A 25,731-nucleotide genomic window follows, 5' to 3' on the forward strand; every position below is an offset into this window, starting at 1 on the left:
AGAGATTACAAAATCAGGGCTGCTACGATTGTTTTATTATGAAATTCCCTGACATTTCCAGTTTATCCAGTCCAAAAATAAAAGTTTTTCCAGACTTCTTTATCATCATAATTTTTGCTCTTGAACCTTGTGTTTTTCAATTAAATATATGAATATTTATTTTCAGAACTTTTTTAGCAAGTTTCATTCTACACACACAAGAACACGTGAAAATTCGAAGATTAAAATGTAAAATTACAATCGGCATCAAATGTATTGGGTGCTACAATCACGTGCATCTAGCTTTCAGTCTAAGGTAACAGAGGTACATTATTTCGCCATAACAGATCTCCACAATATAAAAACATAGAAAGTTCATAAACCATAGACAATTTTTCATTTTCTGGCAGATTTATAGTGTCTTAGAAAATGCTGCATTTTTGTTTACATTTATAAGTACACAGATCTGGAGAAATTTTTGTTGCATATTGGAATTCTATAGGAAATGCCAACAAGACTAAGATCTATAAAAGAATAGATGATAATATCATCTTCACCAACCTTTCCGATAATTATGATCATATTGCCAATGTACTTTAGTTATCAATCACATGGCCGTAGGTAGGAAAAATTAAGAACTTAGCCCGGTGCATGTATTGTACCGCAATCGCGAACATAACGTGCTACAAAACTGGGGATCCGAGGTTTCAACTCCATCAAGGGGGATTTTCAACTTTATCGGATAGGGAATTTCAAAGTAGGAAAGGAATTTTGAAACAATCATAAGTGAATTTTCAGTCTGATGACCCAGCCAGGGAACAATACTGGAAAGAGGACACCAGAAGTGAAATTGGAGGGGTTGCATGGGTGGGCTGCAATTTCAAGACAAAAACTGTTTCACTCAAGTTTCAGAATTCCAAATGTATGAAAATTCTAGATGGATCGTCTCAACATAGTTTCCTTGTATTTTTTTGAAACTTCAAATACATTTTTGAAAATGAGTTACAGATTTTGGTTTCTGATCATCCATTAATCCAATATGCAAGAATTTGGGGGGGGGGGTTGAACCCTAGAAATCCCCCTCTAAATACGGCCATGATCTATCAGATATCTAGACTGCAAGTTTTACTTTCATATTCTTTCTAATATCTATTATTATAAAAGTGAAAATTTTTACAGAAATTCGAAGGAACCATAATTTTGCACAAGACAGAATCATAAGAACAAAAAAACCAGTTTCTAAACTGAATGTTTTTTTGGGAGTGGAATCAGAAGAACCGAATCCAGAAGTGAAAGTGAACTGCTTGTTCATTTTGCAACTTTTTCTCTTGCAGACTCCAAAATGCACGTAAATTCCAGATGATCTGCAAAATCCCCTGACATTTCCTTGAAAAGTCAAATTCCCTGACATTTCCCTGTTTTCTATACACATAGCAACCCTGAATAAGATAAGATTTATTTCCATCCACTTGATCATATGAGTACAAATAGCACTATGATATGAGATAGGTTAATTAATTACATGTGTAATTTTGAGTACAAAGGAATTAACACATACTTAAGCATATTAAAAAGTATAAAGAGTATAAAATAAAATTACATGTATAATTTTGAGTACAAAGGAATTAACACATACCCTCGAATGTATGTGGGAGTATAGCAAGTATACACACTTACAACTGGCACTGAATATTTCATTTTCTCTTTGCAGAGTCGTCACATCAGCATTGGCCTATGTCTACCTCAAGTTTGTTCTACTAAAGATGTTGAGCAACTTCTCAAAATGTCTACAGAAGAGATAAAGCATCTAGCCAAAAGTATTGAGGTTATCCATGTTAGAACTCTGAATGGCTTATATAACATTTGGACGGATTCTACATTTATTATCCTCATGTAAGATAATAGGATTTCATTTAATTTTATTTCATAGATTGCAAAAGTTTGTATGGTTTTCAGATGAGAGAGTTTCTTTTTTAAAAGTAGCTGATTTTACTTGGCTAAAAAGTAACTATGTTACAGGAAAGGTTACTATGTAATTATCACAAGTAACTCAGTTACTTTACAGTTTCTTCATTGCAAAGAACACTAACATATTTCATGCATGAACTGCAAACACTGTTTTATTCTCCTCAATGATGACCTAAAATTAAAATTTAATGTTCAGAGGGTTATGAACATTAACATTAAAATTTAATAGTGCCTCTCCAATGGTATAGTGGCAATGTTGTTTCCTTGCAAGTAAGGCGTTCTGGTTCGATACCCAGTGGAGGCACATTGTACAGAGGTTTTGATCGCATTTTAAACTGTAGGTCCAGTCTCTATTAGCTTATATGTGCATAAAGTGTACTAAAAACCAAAACTCAAATTAGCACTTAAGAGCAATTAAAATAATGCCATGTAAATTCATAAAAACAAAATATCTAGATAACAATATATTTTTTTTAGGTATGAAGATATAGCATTATATCAATTTGATTAGCAAAATGTAATTGTTCCATGCACACTCAAAATTTAAGAGAAAAGTAATATTTATTTCAGAATTTTTATTAAAAATGTAGGGTAGGTATTAGGATGTGTTGTTCAGAATTTTATTTTAATTATTTATTTCCCCATATTTGAGATTTGCAGGCGATATGCAATGCATTCGGGTGCAAACATTAAAGATTCCAACCTCACAAGGGTCATTCCAGTGTTACCTGTGTGACATTTAACACACAAAATTTAATATTCTAGATGAGATTGGATTAAAATATTCACAATGAACTGATTTCATAGAATTATGGAGTACTTTATGGTGTCTGCTAACAAATGAAAAAAATACTTGAGTATGATGGCATAGGCTGAATGTGTGAAAAGCATTAATAAAAGTGTGTTACATTTGTGACACGTTTAAAAATGTAGCAAATATTGACTTCATTTGTCTGTGAAGCACATAGGCTGCAGATGCGAGTGCATTCACAAACATCTAAAACTTAATGCAATTAAAAACAATAATAATTTCCATATAAATTCATTTTGTTATTTGCATGGCGTAGGACCACATTTCATGGAATTCCCCAGAAAAAATTAAGAGTTTTGTTCCATTAATTAGAAAGCAAATGTTCAGATACAGCTTGTATGTACATACATTTACGTTAATCACAATTAGAAAAATTCCAAAATTACGGTTTTGATTTCATAGTATCTGGATAAGGTAATTTATCGCCTATATCAATAACGTTTCAGAAAATTCTATCTGTTGTCTTGGTATTGCATTGAATATAGTATTAAAATTGGAGGGTGCCATTTCCTCAGCTGAGATAATTTATGTAAAGCACCCCACTTAACAGTCCCACACCATGGCCATGCAGTCTAAGGTGTCAGGCTTTGGCAATGAGTGAATTATGGGAATGGGGATTTCCCCCTCACAAAGAATTTTATCCCAGGCAAAAGAAAATTATTTTTATCTGTTCCAGGGATGTTTTCATTACCCTCAAAGAAAATGGAATTGATAGCATACAGTACACCATTTCCTAACTATGCAACATACACGACTGAAAAATGATTTGTGTCCATTAACCGAGTAATGAAAGATTTCCTTCTTGAAGAGAATGTAGCCTTGTGAATTGAAAAAGAATGCCAATTTGAAACTTAACAACTCACCGAGTCAACAGCAGGCTGTTTTCCACTAAAGTTTTCATGGCATAGTTCTGATATTTTACATGTATTAAAGTTCCTAAGAAACTTGTAGGTAGATTGGCAACAGAAATTTGGTCATGTTTTCGATGTTACTAGTTTGATAGCTTTTTTGTGTGAGTTTATGGTTTTCCGAGAATGTAAATATACATACTGTCTCAAAATTGCGTGTAAATGTCATCATAAAAATTAATGGCCTAAGCCCGGCGACAGGTTAAGTTTGCAGCAGATTTTATGTATTAAACCACACGAGAATGGCGCTCAGCATCTCCCATGCAAGTCTTGCCTCAACTGCCGAGCTGTTCATATCACAGACAGTGAGAAAATCGGCAGAATTATAGCAGAACTTAACCTGTCGTGGGGCTTAGGTTAGAGCCACATTTCTATTACTACTAAAACCGACAGGCAATAACTGACCGATACAAATGTACATACCCCCCTCAAAAAAACATACCTCCCTAAATGAAATCACAAACATGCCACTGAGTATGCACCCCCCCACCCCCCAAAGCAAAAAGTTTAATTTGCACAGTGGGATTTGGTCTCATGCTACTGGATGTGTGCTGGTTCGAGACTCCTGGGGGAGCTTGACAGCTTTTCTCCTGAGATTTCAGCCTGTGTATGTGACTGGTGGCCACCCACCTTCGTGAGGAAGTTGGGGGAGCTAGGAATGAGTAGCATAACCCGGTCATGGAAGCCTGCAACAACTGGGGGTTCATTGTGCTGACCACACATCACCCTGTAACTGGTTGCTCATGTCATGTAGGAGTGAGGCAGGCCTCATGGGATGTTGTGTAACGGGTTATAACTCCCTTTAACAACAATGCCCACTTAGGAATTTTCACTTTGAGCACGAAAACTAGTAAGAATTCAACTGCCGAAATATATAAATGTAGATTATGTTATTTTTATACAAGTAAATACTTGATTTATAAAACTGTTTATAAATTCTTACATGATTTCAGATAAACATTCGCTTAATACACTTTATGGTGTCTAGAATTTCAGGGACAATTTTATTGGCACTTATTGTGGCTGGAACAAGTTATGATTTAACTAAAGAGAGGAAAAGAAAACACAAAGCTTCTGAAAATACTGCAATTGTTTTACCTTGTTGCAAATACACGTACAACACTCAAGAGAAATTGAAACCAAGTGATACGGAAGTTAAATTAGATGTTGTTGCTTCAACGCTGAACAACAGAGGACATGACACTGACACTACTAATGGTGAGTACATACTTTTTACAATCATTCTTCAAATTTAGTAGGATGAATAAAATATCCTTCCAATTCCAATTTCCTTCGTTATACATGGGAAGTCATTGGTGCATTTTACAAAACATCTTAGGCCCCACTACTACCCAGTTGGAATTTGCTATTGGTTCCAATTGAATTGGTTTCAATTGGAATAAATCGGATGCCTAATACAGCTATCGGAATGTATTGGTTTCAATCGGAATCTCAACTCAAACCAATTGGAAAATCAAGACAATTTCCAATTGGTGAATTGTATCCAATTGTAAGTTTGCATATATTGTAGAATAAATATGTTATAAATTCATTTATTGACTCAAAGCATAGGTGCTTTGTTTCTTGACACCACATTTCCTGTAATTTACAAGTTCTTTGGAAAAACAACACACTTGATCTGAATTTCTTCTAATGCATACTACTGAAGTCAGATTTATCTTAATAAAAACCTAAGAAGAATTATTCTTAAGAACCAACTAAATCTTAAACCAGCTAGTAGTTGTAATAAATGTTCACATTATTTCTTTTCTTTTTTTCAATATGGAATTTCCATGGTTAATCTTATGTGTGTAATGCAATTGGAAAAATGAGCAATCTTTTGATCAACATTGCTTTTAATATTGTAAATGTTCAATTTATGTAAATTAGTGTAGGCTATTACATATGTGCATTATGTAAACATCTTTGATGTTTTTATACTGTAGTGTCTCTTATACTATATCTTATCTATATTTACATGTATCTGACGATATCCATACCCATGGAAAAATGGGTCAATGGATAAATAAAGATTATGATTATGATGATTATGAACTAAGTCGATCTCGACAGTGTTTTGTTTGTTTATCACCTTTTCAAGTGTTGTGGGTCCGATTCTTTGTTTAACCTAATGTTTTGCTGTTTTTGCATGCATAAAGGAAGAACAACATGTCAATTTATGACTCGAGCAGCATGTTTTTTTTTTAATTTTCTATAAGTGTGTTAAACACAATGAAACTTCAGAGTTAGAAACGTTCATATATTTGAAAAAAAAATTGTATGTGAAAGTTTTTTCTAAGTTACAAATTCGACATGCTTTACCAGAGATTTCTTTGAGTTGTTTTATATGGTTTCAATTGAATTTACAGTTGTATAAATAAGAATTTTTCATAAGCAATATACTGAAAGCAATAAAATACTTTTCAATAGAAACCAATCGGTTCCGATCGACTAATCGGTTCCGATTGACCAATCGGTTCTGATAGACCAATCGGTTCCGATTAACCAATAAATTCCGATAGACCAATCAATTCAAATAGACCAATCAGTTCCGATTGACCAATCGATTCCAATAGAGTGTCAAAAACTCATATTGGCTATCGGAACCAATTGAAAAAAATTCCAGCTGGGTATGTACTTATCAATCTGTGCTTTAGGAATTTAGATAGTAGGCAGACAATGATTTTACACAATGCCTCCATAATAGTGCCAAATTAAGAACAATATAGAGGTAGCCAGTGTAATGCAAGCATAAATATTAATTAGTAAATAATATAGTAACATGAAGTGACAGAAACATATCTATCCATCAAATTAGCATCAGCACACGCCATTTCAAAATTGTAATTATTGTTATTTACATATTTATACCACATTAAATGGCATTATTATGTGCATATGTTAAATCACTCAAGTTTTCTTTTTGAAAAAAAATCACAAAATAATATAATATCCTATATGCAACTAATTAAGATAAAATGTCTGTCAGCCCAAGACAACTTTATATACAGTTTTAAAAATTACCAACTATCCTCATTTTATTGTCATATCTTCTTCAATAGATGGATTATGTTTTGCTCAGGATGTGTGTAAGATATAAAAAAATAGTTTTTTTTGAACAGAAGAGAGAAATGCTTAATGTCACAGATACAGTTTTGAGCCATTCCAAAAAAATACATGTTTGCCTTAAAATTTATCTCCTTTTTGCCCTTTGACCTTTCTTATATGTACAAATTTTCATTTGTTTATACTGAAGTATTTAAAGGTATAAGGGAACTTGCGTTCAAAATATAACCCATTAATGCCCAAATTATTTTTTCTTGATTTTTCTTCTCTTATTCACCTGAAAACTGTTTACACAAATACAATATGATGAAATGTTTTTTCTTAATTTTAGATCTCTAGAAAAGTGCTGTCCTCAAATGAGGATGCTGGACAGATATGAATATTACAATCTAACTGTTTCCTTCCACTCGCTTTCCAAATTGATCATTTGGCATTTTGCTTTGTGAGTTGTTTTTAAGTCCACTTTATGCACCAAAAGGCTAATTAGGACTGGACCTACAGTTTAAAGTGGGATTTGACCCACCATGTGCCCCCACCAGCCATCGAACCCAGGGCCCCTTGATTACAAGGCATACATTTGATTTTAACGGCAAAATGAATGCACTTCTTCATTTCTTTCGCACATAAACTTGCTTCATTCCCATGTAATATTAGACTCATGTATTGTGGATGCATCTACCTCCATTCACTGCTTTATTTGTACAATTTTCTTTTCAAAGATTTCCTTTGCTGAAATGTCTTCTTCCTTCTTACCTGGCATAGAAATAGGCTGCTTGGACCTTTTCACCATTCTATGATGTAATTGGAAAGTACTTGTCATTCCCTAATCACTCCTGTGTTCTCTTCCCATCAAGTGGGCTTGAAATATTGAATCTCAAGTTATCACTGGCCACTGCACATAATTCACTTCACTGAAATATTCTTCCTCGTCAATCAACTCATGGTGGGCACACAACATCAATATTATCGAAATGATCACCACAAACGGATTCATGAAATCTAGGATTCTCTAACATGTCTGCATTGCATCTAGCGTTAAAGCATAACATGCTGGCACACAATGAAATATGGAAGCCTCGCTTCTAAACCAAATGTTTGGCAACACTGTTTTCCACAAAAGCAATGCTATTTTTACTTCAATTCAGCAGTGGAGCCAATAATAATCATCTAGGGATGCTGAAAGGGTGCAGAATTAAATTTAGGGGGGGGCAATGTTGAAAATATAGGAAAATTTAAACATGCACGCATACTTTAGCATATTACTAGCAACTTTCCTGTTTCATTTTTGCTTGCTTGCAATGACCACAAGAAGGACATGTAGAGGGAACAAAATGTGACTGCCCTTTTGGTTTAGTATCAATAGCTTGCCTGTAGTATATTATAAGGGTCTCCAATAACTAAAATTCTAAGCTCATTTAAAGACATTATTTTAATAATTAATTAAGTAAAGGACATTGCAACACAGAAAAAACTAATTTGTTTGAATTAAAAAAACACATTTGGTTAAGCTTTTTCGGTAATTGTAAACAAAAAAATAATAGCTTTTACTAAATTTTGTAATTTTTGAACAAATCCTTTGATAACTGTAAGCAAAATGTGTACAATTACTAAAGAGCATTTAATGCCTGTGAATAATTATTTGATTGTCATATGCTTAAACAAATGTTTAGTTGCCAGAAACTTTTCTTGTTTAATCTAAACCTTTTCCCTCTGTGGAAAGTTAACAGTATTTTCGGCTGAAAATGGAGTGTTGAAGGGGATGAGAAGAAAATTAAGGGGTGTGCAAGCACCCCTTCGCACCCGGTGCAGCCACTGCTTCAATTGTTTACAACAACTGAGGTTGATTCTTTGTAGTACCATATTAGGGAGCTTCCAGACCGACACTCGAAAAGGGGCATGCTACGCATCTCGTTTGGAAGCGAGCACTCAGTATTAAATGCAACCTTTCAAACTGAAACAACAACACAAGCTGCACGGGTTGCTTGTTGCTTACGTATCACACTGATTGGCCAGTTTTCTCAGTATGTACATCGTGTCGCTTCGCTCTGTAGTTTGCCTCTGTGCAGTCAGTGCTTGCTTATTGACTGCAGGGGTCCGCGTTGCTTGTCACTTCGGTGTAAACCCTCATTGTTGGACATTGCTTGTCAGCTGTCGCGAGTACCTTGTCACCTATCAATTGTTGCTTCCATCCTAAATCTCCTTTAGAGTGAATTTTCAAAGTTTGACTAAATGTTTGAAAACAAATTGTGATATGCAAAACAGAAAGAAACTCCTTTCGACATATTTTTATACCCGTTCCACCCAGCATCCTCATTTGAGGACACTTAATTGTATTATTAAATAAAAATAAAAAATAGTGTTATATCAGATAGAAAACACAATAAAATCATGTTTTGTACTGTTCTTTGTAAATGCTGTTTGTTTTCATGCCTCTTATGTTTAAAATTTCTCACATAAAATTTAATAAATAATATGTTCTAAATTTCCATCCATATTAACAATAGTATTAATAATAATACTGCATAAGAAATTAAAAACATAAATATATTTATTAAAGAATAGTTCAATTAACATAACAGAGCAAAAATGAAGAAGGTAACATGTCAAGAAAATATGAAACCAAGTGTCCTCAAATGAGGATGGGTTAAGCAATTAATCTGATTAACAACCTTATTATATTCTATTTCACATCCATTAATTTTACATTAGAATGCTGAAAAAATATGGAAGCATCTTCACAGATTGTACACAGAAAATAAATATTTAATAAGGGATTTCACCGCATAATGATAATGTAGTTTTATCAGAAGTAATTCAATCTTTCAATCATATTATTTCACAGGGACTGAGGAATGTAATGGAAATCATGTATGCCTATTGCATGGAGCAGCTATGATGAAACCAGATACTCAAAATTCTAGCGAGGATAATTCAGACAGTGGTAATTTACTGTTACTCAATATTTTGTAGCTACCAGCATTATTGAAATGGGTTGGTAATCCATATATAGATAATTCTGTTCATTTACTAAACCATCATTAAAAGTTATGTTTTCACACTTCTTGAAGACATGTGACAGTCAACAATGAAAAAATGAATGCAATAGCCTCATATGTTCTGAGTATGATATCAAGTACTTTATAGCACATATTGTTAATAAAGTGATCTGCTACTCCATTTTTGTTAGTAACGAACACACTCAAAATATAATCCAGTCTGTTTTATAAAACTATTTTAGTTTAACTCTTATTCAAAAAGCAACTCATTTCAAGAAGTTTCAAGCAACCCTATTTTACCTTTCGTTTCTTATACTATTTTATGGTCAGTTATTGCATTGATTCTTTACATTCTTTGTGGAATTCTGTGATGAAAATTTATTGCCAATAAAAGGCATAGGTTATTATCGTTAAATGATTGATTTATTTTACTTCACATTTTTGCCACTTTTGGCTAATCCCGAAGATGAGGATAAGTGATGATATGATTAAATTGATGAAGGAACACTCACGAAGAACACCCATGCCCGGGTGGGTTTCGAACCAGGGAACCCTAGCGCCATTGCCACTGGTGTACGCAGGAATTTTTTTTTTTTTTTAAAGGGGCTGGAGTTGTAAAGATGGATAGTACATAACTGCTTTATAGGAGGTGGCATACACAATAAGATATTTTGTATATTAAAAACTTTCCACTCTAAAAATATGACAATCGGGGATAATTTTAAGGTGAATTTGCATTTATCACTCTGATTTTTGCCTGAGTTCTTCACTGATTTTATTTGAAAATATTGATTTTTTTCAAAATTTTGGAGGAGTCTGTAGCCCCTTCAGCCCTCTGCATATGCCAATGACCATAGCATGCTGTACTAACCACTCCGTCCATGGGCGTCGCCAGAAATTTTTGCAGGGGGTGGGGGTGTCGGGCAAATGATAAAAGTTTAATAGTAGAAAAATGATATGTATTATTACCACGGTTATAAATGTTAACTAACAAAAATAAATGTTATTATAATAATAAAAATAATTATTATTATTATTATACAAATGGGGAGACTCGATCCACCAAACAAGTGAATTCTTTGAATACTTTATGATTAAGTTAATACTAGCACCACTATTTTCTATTATTTATTTTGCATTTTATGCAGTTAGTATCTGAAATGCATTTTGATATTAACTTTTGCACGTCTCGTTAAGGCTTTAATTATTACAGGGATTTTTTTTCCGTAAAGTTTATTGTGTGACCTCTCACCTACAACTGTAATTCTTAAGAGTTTTGAAAACAGTAGAACCATTTGTTCTTTGGATGAAATGGTAGAATATAACCTTGTTCCTGTATTTTTCACTCATTTTTTTTCGATCCAATGCATTTTTACTTTGATTATACTGTTCGAATACTAACTATATTTCTGTTTTTAACAATAAGAGTAACAAACTTTGAGCTTTCATAGAGGCTAGCACATAGGTTATTATCAAAATACTTTCATATATATATCTGCAATTCAGCTGCATTTATGTATATGGATTTCCTGCTTACTTGTTAAGGTGGTTTAATCATGATGAAACCTAAGTAGTATAATTGATGATACTTTTGGGACCACTTATAGGTGTAGAAAAGAAGAGGTCATTTGATTAAACAGCCCGATTTGCCTACACTTAAAATTATGGCAAGATGCTCTTATTCCCCAATTCTTCAAGTGTGATATGCTCTTAATCCCCAAGAATTTGAATCCTAGTGTAGAAAATAAGAACCCTCAATATACAGATTTGCCTACACTTAAAACAATGTCAAGGGGGGGCATATGCCCCAATCGGCCATGTGTGTTCATATTTAAATCTAAAGAATTTTGAGCCCTAGTGTACAAATGAAGAAGCCTCTACAGACAGATTTGGCCAAGTGTGTAAAAGCTTCATCTCTCAGTTTGTTGTCCATAAACTTGTCAAAAATATGCCCCCCTTGATATTGTTTTGGCTACACTTAAAAACAGGTCAAAAATGTTTATATTCTCATGCTCTTCAACTTACAGATCAATACAATAGGACAAGGTCAGGCTGCAAATTGTTTCATGTTCTTTCTAATCTTTGATCAGTTTCATGTCCCGGCCAGCAATAAATTATGCATGCCTGGGAGATTTAATATGCTTGCATGCATGAGATAAAATCTACACTGTGCCCTTTCAGGGAAAATTCCCCATACATGCCATCATGTTATTGACTCCAAGGGAAATTCTTAGTAAAAAGTGCCTCTTGCATGTATGCCTGAATTGGATTCAGGTTTTGCCTTGTTCAGATAATATATACCCGAGTGAGACTTACAGATATTCATTGCACAGTTCAAAGTCCAACTTTGAATTGTATTTAGCTGATATAGAGCTCATAACTCCTGGGTTCTGATATTCAATGTGTATTGCATGTGGACATAGTCCCATGGCTTATATGCTTTATAATCAAAGGCTTCTGGGTTTAAGACCTCTCTATGGAGAAGTGCTAGTCTTGTTGCCTTGTAATCAAGAGGCCCCCAGGTCTGAAACCTGGTAGAGTGTGTGGGCCTCCCCTGATGGCAAAGTGTTGGTATTATTGCCTTGTAATCAAGAGGCTCTGGGTTTGAACCCTGGTAAAATGTGTAAGATTGTAATACATGTGGCAGAATAATATCCCCACATGTGATATTTTGAGAATATTCACTGCTAGTTGATATACAACTGATAGCTCCCAGATCTGAAACCTGGTAAAGTGTGTTGTACAACAGCATAAAAGAGCAAAACTATTTTATATTGGGGATCACCAGAGCCTAGTTATTGCTGTTGTTTGGGTATAAAAGCACCAGCTCAGCCACTAGCTGCTGTTATAATTGTTTTGGCATATTGTCCATAGTTATGTTTTTTTAGGACGAATAAATTTTATATAAACAAACAACAAAAATGCCAAATCAAAAATATTGCAATCAATGCAAAAAAAATATATCTAGTTCTAATTGGTCTAGACACCGGCATATTTGTGACCCTAAGAAATGCAGAAAGGCCACAAAAATGTGTCCAAGATGCCATAAAATATTAAGCAAGGCATATTACAAATGGCATAAGTGTATTTGTTATGAACAGTCATCAACATTGCCCCCACAACCATCTACATCTGGTCTGAAAAGGAAGCATGAAACACCTGTTAATGCTGGACCAGCAAAGCAGCCACGCTATGCACCACCTATCCATAGCAGTTTTAATGGCCAACTTAGGGATCACCGGTTTGTATCAGAGCCAAGATGTGACATTAAGAATTTTTTGAACAGTATAAATCCAGATGTGCAGGCAATTCTAAATGCACAAAATGGCTCTTATAAGCTGTCCCTCAAATTGTTTACACAATATAAGAAGCCAAATGGCACAAAATTTACACAGCCCCACATAACAGAAACTGTACCTATATATTCAAATGCAAATTCAGACAAAATAATAAGCAGTTTGATAGATCAATTGAATATTAAACACACTGAATTTGCAGCAAAAGAGTCTGGATGGAGCCTATGCGGATCTCCACACAAGCTTTATATTAATATTTCTGAATTCAGCCCATTACAAGGTTCTACATATCTGCCATTACCTGCCAATATTAAAAAGAAAAGAGCCGTGGTTAACATAAAAAATAATGATGAGAAATGCTTTCTGTGGTGTATTTTAGCGGCTTTGTATCCAGTTTTAGATCATCCTGAGAGAATAACTTATTATAAACAATATGAACACAATTTTGATGAGGCAATGGAGGGTTTAGAATATCCAATGTCTGTTCAGAATATTGATAAATTTGAAAAAAAGGCCAGGGATATTAATGGTAAACAATTATCTATTAATGTATTTATTTGTTCTACTGGCCGTGGCAATTGCTTGATAGCACCTCTCAGAATCAGTACATTTGATGATGATTCTGCTGTTCCGATTGATCTGCTCTTAATTGAAGGGGATGATACACACCATTATACTCTGATACATAATCTTGAAGCTTTAGTCAGAACACAACTAGACAAAACTCATAGAATATTCAAGTTGTGCAGAAGATGTTTGTCTGTATTTGATGGTCAAAAAATGGTGAATGGGGTTCAGGAAGAGAATGCAGAAATTGCTAAAAACAAGTTAATTGAGCATCTGAAATACTGTGGGAATCATAAACCTGTTCATATGCTTATGCCTAACCCAAGTGAAAATGCAAAATTCAAAAAATTTGAAGCCTTGTTGGAACACCCAGCATATATAGTCTGTGATTTTGAATCAAACCTCAAACCCATTGCATTCTGTAGCCCAGATCCTGATGAACCTTCAATTACATCATACCAGCTACATGAACCTTCTAGTTTTTATTATGTGGTTGTACAGGATGGGGTTGTTAGTAAAGAAGATTTATACATGGGAGCAGATGCCATCAAAGAATTTGCAGATAGAATAGAAAATGAGTGCCATGACATAGCATCTAATGTCTTATTAAAATCAAAACCCATGTTGCCTTTAACAGAGGATCAGATTGAAGATTTCAACAATGCAGAAAAACGCCCGGTATGTGATTCTGAATTTTCAGATACAAATATCAAGGTGAAGCACCATTCTCATACAGATGGTAAATTCTTAATGGCCCTGTGTAATAGCTGTAATATTAAGATCCAGAGACCAAAATTTGTCCCTATATTTTGCCATGGAGCATCCAATTATGATTTCCATCATCTGATCAGGTACGAGGGGTTTGAAAGCAGAATTTATATATTTTAGCTGAAAATAATGAAAAATATATTGCCATTAGCAAAATAATTAAAGTTAATGGTGTTCCTATTCACTTAAGATTTCTTGATTCCTACAGAATTTTATCGGCTAGCCTGGCTACACTGGCCAGTCAATTATCTGATGATCAATTCAAAATCACATGTGCTTCGTTTCCAAATCAGGAGCTGAAATTAATTAGGCGGAAGGGTGTATATCCATATGATTATGTTACAGATTTTTCTAAATTTGATGAGTGTTCTCTGCCACCACAACAAGAGTTTTACAGCAAAATCAGAGGATCTGGAATCACTGATGAAGATTATCACCATGCCCAGTTGATGTGGAACAATTTAAAATGCCAGACATTTGGTGATTATCACAAGGCATATTTAAAACTTGATGTGACCCTCTTAGCTGATATACTGCAGGCATTCAGAAAATCTTCCATGCAAAATTATAAGCTGGATCCAATGTATTTTTACAGTGCTCTGGGCCTAGCATGGTCTGCAATGTTTTTAAACACTAAAATGCAATTGGATCTGATCCAGGATCAAGATATGTATCTGTTTATGGAACAATGTATAAGAGGAGGCATGGTGCAATGTTCTCAGAGATATGCCAGAGCAAATAACAAATATATTCCTGATTATGATCCAGCACTGCCATCAAATTATATACTGTATGTAGATGCCAATAGCCTCTATGGTTATGCTATGATGGATAAACTGCCATATGCAGAGCTTGAGTGGGTTGAAGATTTCAATATTGAAGATCTTAAGGATTTTGATGACAGTAACTATGGCCTGTTCTTAGAGGTTGATCTGACAATTCCTGATGATTTACACAACACATTTTCTGATCTGCCCCCAATTCCTGAGGTTGAGTGCTCACCTGGCTCTAAACAGAAGAAATTGATGATGACTCTAGAGCCAAAACAGGGTTATGTCTTATATTACAAAAACCTCCAGTTCCTGATTTATCATGGGGTTCAAGTGACCAAAGATGGAAAAGTTTTGAGGTTCAGGCACTCAAGATGGTTGAAGCCATATATTGATACAAACACAGAGCTTCGAACATCTGCAATGAGCCAATTTGATAAGACCTTGTTTAAATTGATGGTCAATTCTGTGTATGGCAAAACAATAGAAAATGTCAGAAAACGTATTGATGTTAAAATAATTACTGACCCCAGCCGGAGCAAAAAATTGATTGCAAAGCCCAACTTCAATTACAGAAGAATTTATGATGAGAATATGGCACTTTTCAACATGAAAAAAACAAAGATTAAGTTTGATAAGCCTATTTATGTAGGGGCTGTGATATTGGAATTGGCCAAATTACACATGTTAAAATTGTATTATGATGTGTTGAAGCCTTTTTATAAGGATTGTGTAAAACTGATGTACATGGACACAGATAGTTTTGTTCTTGATATTCAAACAGAAGATGTTTATCAAGATATAACACAGCCTGAATTGTTTAAATATTTTGATACCACTGAACATTCAAAAATTAAACCCCACAAGAAAAAGGTGCCTGGCAAGTTAAAAGATGAGACACTTGGTGATGTTATTGTGGCATTTGCTGGGTTAAGGGCCAAGATGTACAGTTTTGAAACATGTAGTGGTGCTGTTGCCAAAAAGGCCAAGGGCATTGGCAGAGTGACTGTAGACAAAGAGCTTGAATTTGAAGATTACAAAAATTGCCTCAAATCATGTAGCACAATCAGAACATCAGAATCCAGAATTCAGAGTGTGGATCACTTGTTGACTACAAATATTGTAAGAAAAGTGGCTCTGGACCCACATGATGATAAGAGATGCATTTTATCATGTGGCATACATACTCTACCATGGGGTCATTGTGATTTGAAAAGTGGTAATCAATGCCCAATTACAGAGCATGATTTGAAATAAATAAACATGCCTATGAACTTATTTGGGTTCAAAAAACAGGCTATTATGGACCTGCCAACACCACAACCCTCTTCTGATATGATATCTAAACTAAGTGCTTTGTTAATTATTCATCTGAACAGCATACTTACAGATATTGATGATGAAACAGGAAATTCATTGTACATATTTAACAATAATTTAAATTATTACCAATTACCTGTAGGTGGTCAATTGCAATTTATTACAACCCCTGAGGGTAATGTCAAGATTTCAGTAGGGAGAAATATTTATAGAATTAAGCACTCAAACATGGTTTCTGGCACTGTATATACTGTTTCTGCTGGTGACTGCTTATATATTGAGGTCCCGGGATCATATGACAAGCTTATACCTTTTTTTATAGAATTAAGAATCAGATATTCAATAATAAATAACCACTAAAACAAAAATGCCTAATGATATATTTGGTCATACAAGACATGAAGATCACAGTGATGAGATTCTGATGCTTGATGTCAGAGTCAAGAAATTAAGAAGTGATTTACAAGAGATCAAACAGGGCATGCAGTTCATTAATATGTCGATTGGTTGGTAGAGTGGCCACTGTCTGAGTAAGTTGTTTGATCTCTGTCTGGATATTCTTGATATCTTCTGATTTCAATATGCGATTCACTGCTCTCTTAATATTTTTAAGTTCCTGTGATGTAGGCAGATTTGTTACAGTATTTTGCAAAGATTCAAGTGCCAATTTCACATTATTTAATTCAGAAGCATCAGCCACATTTTGCATAGCATTTTAGAGCAGGGCTATATCAGCCTGAGTGGGTGTTGATTGTTGTAAAATTTCAAGCTTTGTTTGGATATCATCGATCAAGTGATGAAAATGAGATAGCTCAGATTCAGTGTTGAGGTTTTCAAGCTTTGTGATCTGTTGCTGGACACTGACAAGTGTGTCTACAATACCAGACAGGCGGGATTCTAGAGATTCTTGTACATTTGTCAAATCACTTTGCACTGCTGCTATTGTACCCTCAAGATGGGTTATGGTACTTTGAATTTTTCCAAAATCTTCATATGTTTCAAGTTGCAGCTTTGTTGGCAACACTCCGAGTTATTGCACTCAAAGCATCAGAAGATGGCAAGTTGTTCATAAAATTTTCAAGTGTCTCAATTTTTTCTTTAACCTCGGCTATGGCATTGTTCAAGGGGTCCAGATTAGGTATCTTCAGTGATTGAATCTGTTCCTTTAGAGTGGAAATCACTAGATCAAAATCTTCTTGTGATTTTATGCTTTTGACAATTGTTTGGAGCTGTGTCTGGACATTATTTATCTGCTCTTCCAATTGTTGTTTCAATTGCTCAGAGTTGGTGGCCTGGGTCTTAAATTTGGCTTGAAGAGCTGCTACAGCTTCTTCTAAACTTTGAAAATTATCCAATGTGGCCAAGTCAGTATATTTTTGAAGCAGCAATTTGAGTTTAGAATCAATTTTAAGAAGAGGGTACATGCATTGTGATTGTAAATTTGTAATTTCTAGTTGAAGACTGGCATTGAGTGTGGTTTGTAAAGCTTGTAAATCACTTCTTAATTTCTTGACTCTGACATCAAGCATCAGAATCTCATCACTGTGATCTTCATGTCTTGTATGACCAAATATATCATTAGGCATTTTTGTTTTAGTGGTTATTTATTATTGAATATCTGATTCTTAATTCTATAAAAAAAGGTATAAGCTTGTCATATGATCCCGGGACCTCAATATATAAGCAGTCACCAGCAGAAACAGTATATACAGTGCCAGAAACCATGTTTGAGTGCTTAATTCTATAAATATTTCTCCCTACTGAAATCTTGACATTACCCTCAGGGGTTGTAATAAATTGCAATTGACCACCTACAGGTAATTGGTAATAATTTAAATTATTGTTAAATATGTACAATGAATTTCCTGTTTCATCATCAATATCTGTAAGTATGCTGTTCAGATGAATAATTAACAAAGCACTTAGTTTAGATATCATATCAGAAGAGGGTTGTGGTGTTGGCAGGTCCATAATAGCCTGTTTTTTGAACCCAAATAAGTTCATAGGCATGTTTATTTATTTCAAATCATGCTCTGTAATTGGGCATTGATTACCACTTTTCAAATCACAATGACCCCATGGTAGAGTATGTATGCCACATGATAAAATGCATCTCTTATCATCATGTGGGTCCAGAGCCACTTTTCTTACAATATTTGTAGTCAACAAGTGATCCACACTCTGAATTCTGGATTCTGATGTTCTGATTGTGCTACATGATTTGAGGCAATTTTTGTAATCTTCAAATTCAAGCTCTTTGTCTACAGTCACTCTGCCAATGCCCTTGGCCTTTTTGGCAACAGCACCACTACATGTTTCAAAACTGTACATCTTGGCCCTTAACCCAGCAAATGCCACAATAACATCACCAAGTGTCTCATCTTTTAACTTGCCAGGCACCTTTTTCTTGTGGGGTTTAATTTTTGAATGTTCAGTGGTATCAAAATATTTAAACAATTCAGGCTGTGTTATATCTTGATAAACATCTTCTGTTTGAATATCAAGAACAAAACTATCTGTGTCCATGTACATCAGTTTTACACAATCCTTATAAAAAGGCTTCAACAGATCATAATACAATTTTAACATGTGTAATTTGGCCAATTCCAATATCACAGCCCCTACATAAATAGACTTATCAAACTTAATCTTTGTTTTTTTCATGTTGAAAAGTGCCATATTCTCATCATAAATTCTTCTGTAATTGAAGTTGGGCTTTGCAATCAATTTTTTGCTCCGGCTGGGGTCAGTAATTATTTTAACATGAATATGTTTTCTGACAATTTCAATTGTTTTGCCATACACTGAATTGACCACCAATTTAAACAAGGTCTTATCAAATTGGCTCATTGCAGATGTTCGAAGCTCTGTGTTTGTATCAATATATGGCTTCAACCATCTTGAGTGCCTGAACCTCAAAACTTTTCCATCTTTGGTCACTTGAACCCCATGATAAATCAGGAACTGGAGGTTTTTGTAATATAAGACATAACCCTGTTTTGGCTCTTAGAGTCATCATCAATTTCTTCTGTTTAGAGCCAGGTGAGCACTCAACCTCAGGAATTGGGGGCAGATCAAAAAATGTGTTGTGTAAATCATCAGGAATTGTCAGATCAACCTCTAAGAACAGGCCATAGTTACTGTCATCAAAATCCTTAAGATCTTCAATATTGAAATCTTCAACCCACTCAAGCTCTGCATATGGCAGTTTATCCATCATAGCATAACCATAGAGGCTATTGGCATCTACATACAGTATATAATTTGATGGCAGTGCTGGATCATAATCAGGAATATATTTGTTATTTGCTCTGGCATATCTCTGAGAACATTGCACCATGCCTCCTCTTATACATTGTTCCATAAACAGATACATATCTTGATCCTGGATCAGATCCAATTGCATTTTAGTGTTTAAAAACATTGCAGACCATGCTAGGCCCAGAGCACTGTAAAAATACATTGGATCCAGCTTATAATTTTGCATGGAAGATTTTCTGAATGCCTGCAGTATATCAGCTAAGAGGGTCACATCAAGTTTATGGGTAAAAATAAAAAAAATTGAAGTAGCACAAAAGTAGTGATGCTATTGCAATATTGCAGGAGCTATTTTGCTGGTAGAGTAGCTGTAGCAGGAGCAAAACTATTTTTTTTGTTGCGTTTCAATTACTGCTCAAAGCAGCGAAAGTTTACACTAAGTAAAAACATAGACTGACGTAATTATGAACTGGGAAATTCCTTTCGCAGACTCAGGTAAGCATATTGTGAAAGATACAATGTAAGGTTCACATCCACTGTTACTGCAACAGTCAAAGGCATTTCTGAAAACAAGTGCTTCTTTTCATTAAGATAAGACATCCCTTTCGAAAACAAAGGACAATGTACTACCTCTGAAGCATGAAAGAAGTCTTTCTTCAGGATCTACTCATCACCCCCGCATCTACTCTGGTTGTTTGAAGAGGTCAGCAGCCTCTCCCTCTTGTCTTACTCAGACTGCAAGTGATGTTCTTGGCCCAGAAGAGGGATTTGCCTATCATAAGCAACCATTTTAGTTTGACTAGTTTGACTCCAAAATTCCCCTTTCCTGGAAAGATGACATGCTGGCAAGAAGGGGTTCACAACATTGACAGCATCCTTGCTAGAAGCCTGCCATGCTCAATTCACATGGTCCCTTGCATGGTTTTCTACATTTTGCAAATTTCAAAGAAAGTAGGCAAAATTTCCAGCTCGTAAGAAATAATGTGTGCCAACTACTGAAACACCATCATCTTCTTATTGAAATGAACAATTTTATGCACATTTTTCGACCAATTTTTCTTCCTTTCTGAGCCTGGGCTTTACAGGTATCCTAGAATATATGCCTCAGCATACTTAATCTGTGTTCTCGATTTTGACAAAGTTCCTTGCAAATTTTCAAACTAACCCATGACTTTAACATACATTCTAGTTTATAATAATGAACTACAATTCTACTAATAAAAACTTAAGGGCCTCTTACTATTGTTTTTAAGGTACTTCTAAGAGCAACGTTAAATTTGTGGTTAAATGACAATTATTTTAATATTATGATATGTGTATGGTTGGTGGGGCAATTATTCTTGAACATTATAGAAATTTAAAAGTGTTCCCATCAATTGCCATAAGTTTCAATTTATAAACTATAAGGGGGGGGGGGGGCAAAAAAAGGTTACCAAAACATGGTAATTTGGTTACCTCTTTTTTGCCCCACCCTGTACAAATACATTGTACTAATCAACCAGAAATTTTGATCTAATTATTCAGACATATACACGTATAATATTAAAATAATTGTCCTTTAACCACAAATTTACTCCACCAAAGTTCAAAATATATACTAAACTTTACCATATACCAATTAGATGTATCAGTGTTTGCAAAATTAGAATTAGATTAGACTAGATTGTATGTTTTCTCCTCATCATAAAATTATGAAAAAAATACTGTAGTCATTTTACAATTACAGGGATTGCTGACCAGGTACTACTATCATTTTCATTGTGGTCTAATTTGAAGAAGATATGTGATCCTAATGTTGGGGACGATAGCTTGCCTCCTCTTCACGGACTGCGACTTTTCAGTCTTTTGTGGGTCATCCTTGGCCACACATGCATTGTGGCCTTTAAATATTCAGGTAAACAATTTTAGCAAATATATTAGCTTTGATCTATTTGTTCAATTTTAACAAGTTCCTATGCCATGTGCTTTCACAGTCATATTTAGCTCACATGATACAACCCACAAGAACAGCACAATTTTTTTTATTAGTACCCTTGTGCTCATGACTCCATATGCTAGGCATCCTTGTAGTTAATGAAATGAACTAAAAGAGTTCTCAACAACTATACTACAAGTGATAGTAATAAAAAAATAATTTAAAAAGTTGCACTTGCCCATACATTGTGTCGAAAAGAGATATTTTGATGAATGTGGTTGGCAACACTATTCATAGTTCCCTTGAAACCATGGCTGTTATGGATCAGAAGTTATCAGTGGTGAACATGTCACATCAGTTGGAGGTGCCATCCAAACTGGAAGTGTGCACTCGTTTTCTGTCGGTAAGTAGGTGTAACCCTAACACCAATTGCATGAAGTGTACAGTGATAGAGAAATTTCATGTCAGGAGATCGCAAAATGGTATTCATTGTTCGATTGATTGATTTGCTTCATTTTACTTCACTTTTTGTGCCACTTTTGACTAATTTGCGAAGATGGGGATGAGTGATGACATGATGAAATTGATGAATTGACACTTACAAACATCCATGCCCATGCCAGGATTCGAACCCGGGACCTATTCATTGTTCGAGAATGAATGTACAGATATTGTGGATGATTACTGGCAAGAAAGGCCATTATTAGGGAGATAAATTTATGGTAAATAAAAACTGAGGAGAGCGGTAAATATACCAGCAGTGGAAGAGAAAAAACAGACTAATCTTATCGCTGCTACAGCTAGCAAGTTCAATGAAACTGGAAGTTGAGTAGACATTCGGGGGAAGAAAGGAAAGCAGCTTGACAGGGAGTGAAGTTTTCAAACTGAGATTATGTGCATGAGAAATCCCAATTTGCAGCATCTTCCTGATGTGATTGAAGATAAAACGTTCTTCAGCTGCAAGTGGTAGGAAACTTTAGGCAAACATTTCATTACAAATCGACAGTTTGCACGCAGTACCTCGATTGCCGGTTTTTGCACGTTTTCTACTTAATTTGATGATATTTCACGGATATTTAACGAAAAAGCGTTCATTTCGTGGAAAAGCACACATTTCTCATTACATTCAATTACTTTGCGAATAAAACTCATGCATATTTCATCATTGTGGGTGTAGTTACGTGCAGAATGTTCAAAATTGCATTTTTTTTTCACATTTCGCGATTTCGTGCATATCGAACATTCAATGTCCCTAGCCATTATCAACTGCTACAACAAGGGATAATTTTGAATGTGTTAATGAAGTGACTCATTCATAGTCCAGACCTCATGCCTTGCTGTATTAATTTGTTTGGGTCTATAAAAGAAGAACTTGCAAAGCAGTGATACCAATCCAATGAGCAAAATAAAACTGCGATGCAAGGATAGGTATCAAAAGTTGGATGGGAATTATTTGAACAAGGTATAGAGAAATCCATGTCACACTATGACAAACCAGCCCTAACTGTTATCATAATAATATAGTTATTTTCTTACAGATAATAAAACATACAGAGCTGTAGTGGAGCAAAACTTTTTCTTTCAATCCATAACAAATGGACCATATGCTGTGGATACTTTCTTTTTCATCAGGTAATAATATCAATAATCTAATACACTTACAAATCATTGATTATTGTTTATAATGATATCTTTTGTGGCATGTTAAATCATGTCATGAAGTGAATAAAGTAAATTGTGTACTCAATAATGAAAATGTATTACAGTAAAATTTAAGGTAGAGACAAATAAATGCATCATTAAGCTGAATACAAGTATTATAATATATTTTCAAATATTATTACAAGAATATTGCCACAAGTTTTGATGCAGAGATACAAAACCAATTCATGGTGTTAACAGGCTTTATCTCTGACAACTCACATGTGGCAGACTAACATTAGTAGATATATTGTACTTAGAGTTGCAAACAGTACATTTGATGGGAGCTTATCATTCAGATGAAACTTGTTGAGTGAGAATTAAAGGTTGCATAGCATTATGGGTGGGAATATACTCTTTTGTGGCTCTACATTTATGTGAAGCATGATTCAAATAATTTGATTTTGGTTTGGTGGCTGACATGTTAAGTGGTTGACATTAGATCATGACACAAAAAGTTCCCCCGTTCAAATCCCATGGGTGTTCTTTGCGAATAATTTTGTCTTATTATCGTGATTAATAATAATAATAATAATAATAAAAAATTTATTGTCATTAGGCCAAGTACAACAATAGACAAAGTCAATAGTTAAGATATGCCCATAATAGTGTGAAACCTATAGGCTATGCAAAGCTAATTAAATTATGAACTAAAACTAAATCATATATCTACTAGACATTCAAAAAACTCATTAATATCATAAAATGGGTGTAAAACTAACCAGTTATACAATTTGTTTTTAAAACTCTGTAACGATTCATTATGCAAGTAGAATGGAATTTTGTTGAAAAGTTTTTCGCCAATTACTTCAAAACTATTTAATGACTTAGACAATCTATGATGAGGTAAGTAAAGTTCTCTGTTATACCTTGTATTGTAATTTACATTTTGTTTATATTTCAATTCAGGCAACCTATTTTTAGTATAAATCAATACAGAGTAAATATATAAATTTATTACAGTCATTATTTTGTAATGAATAAACAAAGGTTTACAATGTTCTTTATAAGAAGAACCCGAAATCTCCCTGATGGCTTTCTCTTGCAATAGCAAAACGTCATTGACCTGACAGGAATTCCCCCAAAGGATTATTCCATAAAGTATAATGCTTTGAAAAAATGAAAAATAAGAAGTTCTAATATAGTCAACAGGTACACAATTTTTTAGGCACCGTAGCAAATAAATAACTCTAGACAACTTACTACTAATATATTTAGCCACGATTAGCTTCCATATGTCTCCTACATCCTATTAAAAAAAATGATGATGGTGATTTTCCATCTAAGAAAGAAACGTATTTCTTATTTTTTAAAAATTTTATGCTTATTTTCAGGATAGTTTTTAAAATGTTTTAAAGAAATATGTACAAAACCGGGAAGAGATAAAGCCCTGGGACTCAGTCTATCTTTATGCAATAATATAAAACTGTTTTTACTTCCTCACAAATTTTTCGAGGGCTACAGTGATCTAACTAGCACCACAATGTAGTGTTTAATAAGTTTACAGTGGTTTACAGGGACCAGCAGAACAAGCTGACGATTTTGAAATGTGTTGATAAAGAAAACAATTAATGTAATGCAAGGTTTAATAATCAAAATTGCTACAAAAATAATTGCCATTTTCAGTGCTTACATTAATTTTTCTTTGCTTTGAAAATTGTGTCCGATAAATGATGACTTCCATTCCTTACACATTCATGTAGCCTTGCCTTTAAGTTGGATGATGCCCTCACGGGTATTTCATTAGAATTGCCACTATTTCATTGCGAATAGCTAACTTGAGATCACCAATTGTTGTTCAAATGGTTCAAATGTTCAAAAATGGTGTTTACCTTTGACACAATTAGATTTTAGTGTGAGGTCTTTCAACGGGGGGAGTGCTCATTGGCTTCGTTGCTCATCACCATTTCAGTTAAGGTGGAGCAGTTCCCTGGCCTCCTCGCTCCCCAGATCTGACGATGTGTGGTTATTTCCTTTGGGGCTATCTCAAAATCAAAAGTGTATGTTGAAAGACCTCACACAATTGGTGATCTCAAGTTAGCTATTCGCAACGAAATGGCGGCAATTCTAATGAAATACCTGTGAGGGCGTCATCCAACTTAAAGGCAAGGCTACATGAATGTGTAAGGAAAGAAGGTAATCATTTTCTGGATACAATTTTCAAACCAAAGAAAAATTAATGTAAGCACTGAGAATGGCAATTATTTTTGTAGCAATTTTGATTATTAAACCTTGCATTACATTAATTGTGTACTTTATAAACACATTTCAAAACTGTCAGCTTTTTCTGCCAGTCCCTGTAGATAATATGGACAACAGAAACTCTGGCAGCCATCTTGCAGCTGAGGGAGGCACAAAAGAGTACAATTAGCACCAATGGATTTTGGTGATACTGTACACACTACCAA

General features: G+C 34.5%; 1 protein-coding gene across 2 annotated transcripts in view; it reads left to right on the forward strand.

Annotated features, from left to right (window-relative positions):
• The window catches only part of LOC145981609 (nose resistant to fluoxetine protein 6), a 177,780-nt gene that overhangs the window by 111,618 nt on the left and 40,431 nt on the right, over window positions 1–25,731 (forward strand). Inside the window, exons 3-7 of one of the 2 annotated variants that reach the window (XM_083114977.1) lie at window positions 1,691–1,872; window positions 4,655–4,884; window positions 9,575–9,673; window positions 21,434–21,601; window positions 23,161–23,254. In XM_083114977.1, the coding sequence (XP_082971103.1) occupies window positions 1,691–1,872; window positions 4,655–4,884; window positions 9,575–9,673; window positions 21,434–21,601; window positions 23,161–23,254 (773 nt within the window). The remainder of the gene's footprint in view (window positions 1–1,690; window positions 1,873–4,654; window positions 4,885–9,574; window positions 9,674–21,433; window positions 21,602–23,160; window positions 23,255–25,731) is intronic. The other variant, XM_083114978.1, reaches the window with a different exon arrangement.

This window comes from Lepisma saccharinum, chromosome 29, assembly GCF_977018435.1.
Source record: "Lepisma saccharinum chromosome 29, izLepSacc3.1, whole genome shotgun sequence".
Lineage (NCBI taxonomy): Eukaryota > Metazoa > Arthropoda > Insecta > Zygentoma > Lepismatidae > Lepisma > Lepisma saccharinum.